General features: G+C 51.2%; 1 protein-coding gene across 2 annotated transcripts; it reads right to left on the bottom strand.

The window, feature by feature from the left end:
- Positions 1-334: 334 nt before the first annotated feature.
- Positions 335-8,980, bottom strand: LOC140484535 (uncharacterized). Of its 2 annotated transcripts, none has more exons than XM_072582907.1 (2): positions 8,246-8,980; positions 335-3,137 (listed from the first exon to the last, which is right to left on the bottom strand). In XM_072582907.1, the coding sequence occupies exon 2, from the start codon at positions 2,803-2,805 to the stop codon at positions 1,372-1,374; it is 1,434 nt and encodes a 477-aa protein (XP_072439008.1). In that variant the 5' UTR covers positions 2,806-3,137; positions 8,246-8,980; the 3' UTR covers positions 335-1,371. The 2 variants fall into 2 exon arrangements, with proteins under 2 accessions (XP_072439008.1, XP_072439009.1); XM_072582908.1 differs by lacking the exon at positions 8,246-8,980 and adding an exon at positions 6,886-6,966.
- Positions 8,981-10,292: the final 1,312 nt, after the last annotated feature.

Here is a 10,292-nt window from a genome sequence, read left to right as displayed (position 1 = left end):
CTTACACTCTCTCTCTGTATTCACTCTCTGTCTTTCTCACTCCCTCTCTCTCTCACCCCCTTTTTCTCAAAACCACTCTCTCTCTCCCCCACTCTCTCTCCCCTCTCTCTACCCCCTCTCTTGCCCCCACTCTCTACCCCCTCTCTTCCCTGTCTCTCACACCCACTCTCTCTCACTCCCATCTCACTCTCTCACCCCACTGTCACTCTCACCCCTCTCTCTCTCTCCCCCTTCCCCTCTGTCTCAAACTCCTTCTCTCTCACACACCCCGCTTTCTTACCGCCTCTCTCGCACTTCCTTCTATCTCACCCCCTCTCTCAACACGTCTCTCTCTTGTGCGAGATAGGTAGCTATCCAGCCCCATCTACGGCACTTTTCATTTCCCTTCCCAGGAACAAAGACACGGAGGAGTCAGTCCAAAACTTTTCATTCAACTTTGCAAAGTCGGGTGCTGTTCCCAAAGGTACACACACACAAGCATAGTAATCTCCACACATTATATACATGTATATGTGGGCTGGGTTTACTACTGCTGCCTTGACCAACGAGTGCTCGGATTCCGCACTGTTTTCCTTTTTTGGGTTCTGGTGCCTGCGATTCTTTTATCATTCACTTGGCCAATCAGTGTTTGAGCTTCCCATTCTTCCCTTATATGGATGATGTTGTACAACTGTGGTTAAGGGCGGCCTCTCAACTATCGAGGAAAGCTGTTACAACTGTTTCATTCATATAAACGTGGGGGAGGTCCGGCAACAGTTTCGAGTGTCTGCTTGTGTTTACTATGAGGTAGAAAAGACTAAAAGGCAGCTAACCGTTTAAAAATTACACTACCCCCTACAAATCCCCCGTGTCTTTTCTTACGGCCTGTAATTTTTCAACCGTAAGTTTCTTCTCCAGGGCATTTAATAACTCCCGAGCTTGTTCATCAAACTGCCCTTCTCTAATACTACCCCCGCCCAAGAGGGATTCACGTTGTTCCATCTCGAGATTTATTCGTTCAACCTGCCCATAGGGAACATCTTTCTTAGTAAGGGCGGTTTCGATCAGTCGTTGAGTTAATCCCCGGACACAGGGAATAACGCAACACCCAAGGGCAGTGAGTACCCCTGCCACCACTATACATGAGACAAGAAAGGGAACGACCACCCCCGTCCATTTACCGAACCAAGCTTCCAACCAGTCCGTGAGGCCAGAGTCGATGCCCGAGTTTTCGGCCAGTTCGTCCGCCAATGTGGTGAGTCCATCCAGGGCGCGGGTGATGGACCCATCAGGGGCTGTGTTGTTGGGGATGAAAGTGCAGCACTGAGTGCCTATCATGACACAAACACCCCCCTTCTCTGCCAACATCATGTCTAAGGCCAACCTATTTTCCTACGCCATCCTACTAGTGGCGTCCAGTTGTTCTGCTATTCCTTTCACTGCATCCCGGGTATAATTAATGAACCTCTGCTGATTGTAGTAAATATAATTAATCCAATCCACGTTCTTATTGATAGTCACCCACCAAAACAGTGACGACTCAAAACCCGCCGCTATCTGGTTCCTAGCCTTGTATTCGTCAGGAACACCCCTGGGGACCCCTATGGCATCTAAATATATGTTATCATCAAAAGAGGTCTCCAAAGCTCTCTCAGTTCTTCCACTAGAACGGGGTTGCTCTTGTTTTTCGAATACCAGGGTGAATGGGATGGCCAATTGAACGATCGCACAAGTGCCCGTCCATTTTTGGGGCAGAGTCGGTCGCAGAACCCTCCCACCACAGTACCACCAGAGGTCTGCCCTAGGTACATGAATGTGGGAGTAATTCCCGCCCCCGGTAGTTTCATTGACCAGCCGGATTGATCCGCTGCACTTGTCAAATGTCCCCACATCGTCGTCCCACTGTAGTCCCGTCCGAGAGACGCAGGCCTGGTGCGTACCCGTTACCCCTGAGAATGATGGCGGGCGGGGCGCCCCCTCAGACCTGACGGGGGGAAACTTCAAACTCAAGGGTCGACAAGTGGGGTCGTTCCAGGCCTCTCGGTCCTGGTACAGCCTTATCATGCAGTCCATGGCTCGTGGGTGTTTCTCCCATCCCAGCGGGAATGGGACCACCTGAGGGTTAGGGCGGGCACTCGTGCATGCGTAGCAATCACTCTTTTTTATGCTCCTCACAGTATATTTGACCCATTCCATCCAGGCATTCGCCTCCCCGTATCCCGTTTCTATTTCAAAGGTCTTTTCCAAATCCGTTGTCTCAATTATTCTAATCTTTTCCTGCTTACCAGTGGTGGATGAGCCCCCAGACTCAGCTTCAATGACCGTGATATACGTGCAGCACAGCTGCATCCCCCCCCATCCTGCCTGGCCCCCAACTCTAATACCCAGTATTGTTCTATTAAGGCTCGCCTCGTTCTTTTCCAAGTTCTTTATGGTCAGATAAAGCGGATTGCACTGATTCTGCCCACAATCCCGTCCAGGGGTGATGGGATCACGGACAACTGACACCATAGCCTGGACCCCGGGGGCTGGAGGCCTACTTAGGCCTTCCCTACCATGCAATTGTAATACTAACGTCTGACCCTGGAATCCCCTTTCTCTCTCTAGATTCTGCTTAGTTTGATTCAGTTGACTTTTAGTCCTACAGGGCACCAACTCACATAGGTCTAAGCTAAGTGTCTGTGTTGATTGGTTGGCAAGCACGGAGATGGTGAACCACTGACGGTCCTCTGCTTGTTTTAACCAGAGGCCAAATTGGGTAACACGCACACAAAGACCCAGCCCAAGGATAATGGCATAGCAAGTTAACAATACGATTGACCGCATTTTGTCGCGACACCCGTAGCCCGAGGGCACAGTTCCTTTAGACTCGCCAAAGTCCGATTAGTTCGTTCTCAGGGTCTCTGTTCCTTAGATGCCTTTGTCAGAGAGATTCGTTCGTCCTCCGTCGGTTGTGGCACTGGTCCCTTGACTCGAGTGTAATGTGTCCAGCCCTTTTCGGCCGTACGGACAGCCGTTTCGGTCGTCAAAAGTACCAGGAAGGGACCGTCCCAAGTTGGTTCGAGGGTACGTTGCTTCCAGCTTTTAATCAGGACCCACTGACCCGGCTTGACGGTGTGCACCGCAAACTCGAGGGGCGGCGTCTGTGCCAAAAGTCCCTGTTGGCGTAAACGAGATAGAGCAGACCCCAGAGCCACCACATATTTTTGCACAAACATATCCCGAGACTCAAATACAGGAGGTTCCCCCTTCGGCCCATGGAACGGGAGGCCAAATAACATTTCGAAAGGGGAGACGCCCAAATCCCGCCTTGGCTGGGTGCGAATTTGCAACAGGGCAAGGGGTAGGCATTTGGTCCAAGGCAGGCCGATTTCACTAGTGAGCTTGGTTAGCTGCTTTTTGATGGTCTGGTTCATTCTTTCGACCTTGCCCGAGGAGGAGGGATGCCAGGGGGTGTGCAAATCCCAGTCAATCCCCATTGCTTGCACTACATTCTGGAGGACGGTCGAGGTGAAGTGGCTCCCCTGGTCAGAGTCAATAGCGCGGGGTAGCCCAAATCGTGGGATGATTTGCTCGAGTAGAATCTTGCTAACCTGAGTTGCCCGTTGCCGTGGTAGTGGGGAAAGCTTCCACCCATCCTGTCAGGTGATCTACCACTACTAATAGATATTTCAGGCGACCTATGGGGGGGAGCTCCGTGTAATCTACCTGAACATACTCAAACGGCCTATAGGCCGGACTCCTACCCCCTTGTCTTGCATGCTGCCGCAGCCCCCTTTTGTTAATCTTTCGACATGTTATACAATCTCCTGTGACCTGCTTGGCTACCGTGTACAGACCAGGGTGAGCATATCAGCGCAGGAAGGCATCACACAGTGCCTGGGCGCCCCAGTGACCCCCTTGGTGTAAACGGGCAATAATGTCCCGCGTCAACGGTCGATTTAGTAGCTGGCAGCCATCGGGTAAGGTCCACTTGCCTTCCCTATCCTTTGTACCCCCCAGAGACGCGAGAAGAGTTTCTTCTTTGTCAGTAAACGTGGGCACTTCGGTAATTTCGGATATCTGTGGAATCCTTACCAGGCAGTTTATTACTTCCTTCCCCATCCCAGCCAATTTTGCCTGTTCATCTGCCAATTGATTCCCCAGGGTCTCTATTTTATCGTCTTTCTGGTGTCCTTTCACATGTACTACTGCAATCTCTTGTGGCAGCAACAAATCCTCCAAGATCATGGCTACTAGTTCCTCGTGGACCAACTCCTTTCCTCTACTATTTATCATTCCCCTTTCTTTCCAGATCTTCCCAAAGGTGTGTACTACCCCAAAGGCATACTTAGAGTCAGTGTAGATTGTCCCGGCTATTCCCTTTAAATTCCTCAGAGCCCGGTGCAAGGCGTACAATTCGCACGTTTGTGCCGACCAGGCATTCGGTAGCCGTCCACTTTCCACTAATTCCCAACCAGTCTCACTAATGACTGCATAACTGTTGTGTCTCTTCCCATCTATCACTCGAGAGGACCCATCAATGTACCACCGCCTTCCTGCATGTAAGGGGGTATCCCTCAGATCTTCCCTCACTTTACTCTGGGACTCTATTATGTCTGAACAGCAGTGTTCCAGTTCCTCCTCCCCTTCCCCTTTCCAAAGAAAGTCCGCCGGGTTCTGGCAGCCCCCGACTTCTATTCGGAGGTCTTCTCGGTCTAACAATATGGCTTCATATTTCAGAATTCTCGAGTCAGTCAGCCACCTCCCGGCCTTCTGATTCAGGATAGTTCGAACCTGGTGGGGAGTAGTGACTGTCAAGGGGGCCCCAAAAGTCAACTTCCTGCTTTCCTCTACCAGCTTTGCCGTGGCTGCCACCGCTTGGACACACTCCGGCCACCCTCGGGAGACTGGATCCAGAATTTTTGATAGGAAAGCCGCGGGCTTCCTTTTACCCCCCCAGTCCTGGGTCAACACTCCAAGAGCGGTTCCCTCTCAGGAGTTCACAAAGAGGCGAAATGTCTTACTAAAATCCGGCAAGCTTAAAACAGGTGCGGCCATCAATTTTCCTTTTAGGATTTCAATTAACTTTTTCTCCTCCTACTCCTATTTTATTCTGTTGGGTGCCTCCTCAATGAGTTTTAGGTACAAGTCTTTAGTAAGGGGGGCATAGTCGTCTATCCGTAACCGACAATAGCCTAAAGAGTCCCAAGAACTTCCGCAACTCCCTCTTGGTCGTTGGGAGGCCTAGTTCGATTATTGCCCGCACTCTTTCCGGACTTATTCGTTTCTGTCCCTGGCTTATCAAGTGTCCCAGGTACTTAACCTCTTTCTCGACATATTGGAGCTTCTTCTGACTCACTCTTAACCCCTTCTCAGCTAGGTAATTTAACAGGGCATTAGTCCCAAGTAGGACGTCCTCCTCCGCCGGTCCGGATAAAAGGAGATCGTCCACGTATTGTATAAGCTTAAGGGCCGGGGACAAGGTTAGTCCCTCCAATAATTGTTCCAGAATCTGCCCGAACAGAGTCGGGGACTCAGTGAATCCTTGGGGGAGTACGGTCCACCTGTACTGTTGTTTTCTGCCAGTATCAGGATCCTCCCATTCAAAAGCAAAAAGATCCCTACTGTCCTTGTCCAGGGGACACGCCCAGAAGGCATCCTTTAAGTCTATAACACTAAACCAGCCGTGGTCCGGGGGGATTCGCCCCAGAATAGTGTATGGGTTCGGTACCACAGGGTGCCGTACTTGGACAATTTTATTTACCTCCCTTAGGTCTTGGACCATTCGGTAGCTCCCATCCGACTTCCGGACCGGCAGGATGGGAGAATTGTATCGTGACATACAGGGCTCTACCAATCCATCTTTTATTAGGTCTTCCATAACTGTCTTCAGGCCCTGCCTCCCTTCCCAAGAGATGGGGTATTGGCGCACTCTGACGTCGGGGCTCTGGGGCTTTAATTTTACCTCCACAGGTCGAATTGCGAGTCCCCCCCGGTTCCCTTTGGCGACCCAAACCCTAGGGTCTATCTCTGTCAATCGGGACTCACTAAGGTATGACATGGTAACGGCTAATTCTTCCTCTTCTCCCACTTCTATTCGCAATCCGAAACGGACTATCAAATCCCGTCCCAACAACCCATAGGGAAGATGGGGGAGGTGAAGGAGTTCAACCTGGAGTTCCTCCTCCTCCAGCCGCAAGGGTTGTGGTTCGAGTATTCTCGCACTAAAAACCCCACCCTTAACTCCTGAAATGTTTAATGTTTTAGCTTGGAAGCCAACCCCCCTCGGATGGAGGGGAATTGAGGACCTGCCAGCGCCTGTGTCAACTAAGAAGGTAACATCTTGTCTAAATGGGCCCACCCGTAAATTTACCAGGGGTTCTTGGTAGGCCCGTGTTCCGATCCTCCCCTGACTTCCCTAATCCATTTGTTCACACTCCATTTCATACATCCCTTCTCTTTCCCTTTTAAACTCGGGACAATCCCTTTTGAAGTGTCCCAGTTTCCCGCAATGGTAACATCCAGCCTTCTGAGGGCGCTCAATTCCATAAGATCCTCCTCTCTCACTTCTGCCCCGTCTCGCTTCTCTCCCTCTCCAACTTTTCTTCAACGTTCCTCTTTCCACCCCATAACCTCCCTCCCCCATTCCGGTGGACTTACAAGCTTCCCGTACGGCTGCCACCATCATTTTTGTCTTATGTTTCTCCCTTATTACATCCCTCTGAACGTACACCTTCTGTGCTTCCCGTAATAATTCTGCAACATCCTTTTCAGCCCAATCCTCCACTTTCTGTAATTTCTTCTGAATGTCAGGCCATGACTTAGTCACAAAGTGCACCTTAAGCATGCTCTTGCCTATTTCCCCATCAGGGTCTAAACCTGAATACTTTCGCATGGACTCCCGCAAACGGTCTAAAAACTCACTCGGGGATTCATCCTTTTTCTGTCCAACTTCAAATGCTTTTGCTAAATTCCGCTGTTTGGGCACGCAGGTTTGGATTCCCCTGATTTTAAGGCTTCTGAGGTCTGTCATATTGGCCCGTCCCCCCGCGTCGTTATGATCCCACCGGGGGTCCTCTAAGGGGTACTTCTGCTCTCCACGCTGAGGGCCATCCTGATGCTCCCTATCCCAAATGGCCATTGCACTATTCCGGATCATAACAATTTCATCGTAATTAAATAGTATTCTCATCATGGCCTGCAGTTCATCCTATGTGTATATACTGGGCCCCAGAAATTGGTCCAGTTGTATTCCCACACTGACGGGGTCGTCCAGTAGACGGGGTCGTTCATTACGGAGTTGCCGGATATCCCCAGAATTTAAAGGTTGTACTACAAACCCGGTCCGTTCGTTCCCAAACGGCACCTCTCGTAAGGGGTTCAGCTGTTCAATATTATCACTCCTCCCAGCTCTCAATCCCTCTTCTCGACCTCTCCGCATCTCGAGTCGGACTGATTTCCTAGTGCCTGGGGTGAGTTCTGTGCCCCCTCCTGTACACCCCCCAGCAGTCCCTTCCTCACTGGTCGTAGCCTGCTGGGACTCGGAATTATCCATCGCAGGAGGGAGGTCCGCGCTGGACGCCTGGTCGTGCGCGGGTGGTATATACGGGGGCGGGGAAGACGGTGGCAAACCGTCGGTGAGGATGTCCCAAGACTTCTGGGGCTTCCTCGGGTCTGTTTGGGGAGTCAGAGGATAGAGACGCGTGGGACTCTCGCCGTCTCCCGCCAACCAGGCGGCGGCATATTTGCTCTCCTCTGGGTCAAACGGTTGTTTTCTGTTAACATATACATTTAGGATTTGACACACCCAGTCTTCATCAGACCCATACTCGGGCCAAACTACCGAGGGGGCGCGGATAGGTTCTTTGGACCATATAAAACAACAATATTTTATCATGGTCTCTTTCTTTAAGTCCTTCGTTCTACTACTGTCCGTCCATAGACTTAACTTCCGACCTAATGGACTATCGGGGGGTATTTCTTTCCCATTTGCAGTCTTCCCTGACTTTTCCTTAGTAAATCTAGAAGTCTGATTTCCCATGGTTTATCTTCGGTCCTGGTCTTAAACGCCCAAAGCGTTTTCACAGATGACCGTCAAAACCACAATTTCCCGTGGTTTATCTTCAGTCCTGGTCTTAAACGCCCAAAGCGTTTTCACAGATGACCGTCAAAACCACAATTTCCCGTGGTTTATCTTCAGTCCTGGTCTTAAACGCCCAAAGCGTTTTCACAGATGACCGTCAAAACCACGCGGCCAACAAGGAAGAACAAAAGAATCTCTTACCTTGATCCGTGCACGGAGTTGTCTGGCCTTTTTAAATGTGTGTACCCCCGTGTATAGTCACTAACCGGTCGTCCCAGCACTCGTCCGTGTGTTCCTTTTCCAGGATTCAAAATTATTTTTAAATGAGCCGGGTCACATCGTCCCTTGGCCGACGGCCAACGGACCAAGCCGATCAGTGAGAAGTATAAATATATACTAGACGCGTCTTTGTTGTAATCAGGCTTGATCCGTGAGCCGAAGAGACTGCCCCCCCCGGCAATAATTCTTTCATCCCGGACGAGCCCCCAATTGTGCGAGATAGGTAGCTATCCAGCCCCATCTACGGCACTTTTCATTTCCCTTCCCAGGAACAAAGACACGGAGGAGTCAGTCCAAAACTTTTCATTCAACTTTGCAAAGTCGGGTGCTGTTCCCAAAGGTACACACACACAAGCATAGTAATCTCCACACATTATATACATGTATATGTGGGCTGGGTTTACTACTGCTGCCTTGACCAACGAGTGCTCGGATTCCGCACTGTTTTCCTTTTTTGGGTTCTGGTGCCTGCGATTCTTTTATCATTCACTTGGCCAATCAGTGTTTGAGCTTCCCATTCTTCCCTTATATGGATGATGTTGTACAACTGTGGTTAAGGGCGGCCTCTCAACTATCGAGGAAAGCTGTTACAACTGTTTCATTCATATAAACGTGGGGGAGGTCCGGCAACAGTTTCGAGTGTCTGCTTGTGTTTACTATGAGGTAGAAAAGACTAAAAGGCAGCTAACCGTTTAAAAATTACACTACCCCCTACACTCTCCCCCTCTCTCTCTCCCCTCTCTCTACCCCCTCTCTTGCCCCCACTCTCTACCCCCTCTCTCCCCTGTCTCTCACACCCCCGCTCTCTACTCCCATCTCACTCTCTCAACCCACTGTCACTCTCATCCCTCTCTCTCTCTCCCCCTGCCCCTCTGTTTCAAACCCCTTCTCTCTCTCACATCCCGCTTTCTCACCGCCTCTCTCGCACTTCATCTATCTCACACCCCCCTCTCTCCCTCCTCTCTCTACCCCTCTCTCTCCCCGCTCTCCCCCTCTCTCTCCCTCCTCTCTCTACCCCCTCTCTCTCCCCTTCTCTCTCACCCTTCTGCCCCCTCTCTCTGCACCATCTCTCTGCCCCCAATCCTGCCCTTTTCCCCCTCCCTCGCCCCCTCTCTCCACTCCGCTCTCCCCTCCTCTCTCGCCCCCTCTCTTGCACCACTCTCTCACCCCCCTCTCTCTCTCTCTCGCGTCCTCTCTCTCTCACTCTTCCGCTCGCTCTCTTCCTCTTGCTCTTTCTCTCTCACTCTCTCACCCTCTTCTCACGCTCTCTCTCTCCCTGCCTCTCTCCCTCTCTCTTGCCTCCCTCTCTCTTATCCCACGGTCTCTCTCGCTCGCTCTCTGTCCCTCGTGCTCTCTCTCTCTCTGTCGCTCATGCTCTCTCTGTCTGTCTCACTCTCTCTCTCTCTCAGTCCACACTACCTCTCTCACCTCTTCTCTCTCACTCTTGCTCTATCTCTCTCTCTGTCTGTCGGTCTCTCTCTCCGTCTTTCTCTCTCTCAGTCCTCCCCCTCACCTCCTCTCTCTCAACTCATCTTTCTCAACCCCTCTCTCTCACCCTCTCTCTAACCCTCTCTCTCTCACACACACCTCCTCTTTCCCCCGTCTCTCTCTCTCAACCCCTCTCTCTCTCAACCGTTCTCTCTCACCCCTCTCACTTAACCCTCCTTCTCTCCCCCTTCTCTCTCTCTGACCCCCTTCTTGCTCTCAAACCCTCACTCTCTCACCGTCTTTCACCACTCCTCTCTCTCTCACACTCTTTCTCTCTTAACCCGCTCTCTCTCTCTAACTCCTCCCCCCTCACCCCCATGGCTAACCCCGCTCTCTCTTTCCCTCTCTCTCTCACCCCTCTCTGTCTCTCTCAACCCCTCTCTCTCACCACTCTCTCTCACACCCTCTCTCTCACCCGTCTCTCTCTCACCCCTCTCTTTCTCTATCAACCCCTCTCTTTCACCCCTCTTTCTCCCACTCC

This window comes from Chiloscyllium punctatum, chromosome 13 (assembly GCF_047496795.1).
Source record: "Chiloscyllium punctatum isolate Juve2018m chromosome 13, sChiPun1.3, whole genome shotgun sequence".
In the NCBI taxonomy this organism is placed as follows: domain Eukaryota; kingdom Metazoa; phylum Chordata; class Chondrichthyes; order Orectolobiformes; family Hemiscylliidae; genus Chiloscyllium; species Chiloscyllium punctatum.
Note: the sequence above shows the minus strand (reverse complement) of the source record. Positions and strands in the feature narration are given on the sequence as shown.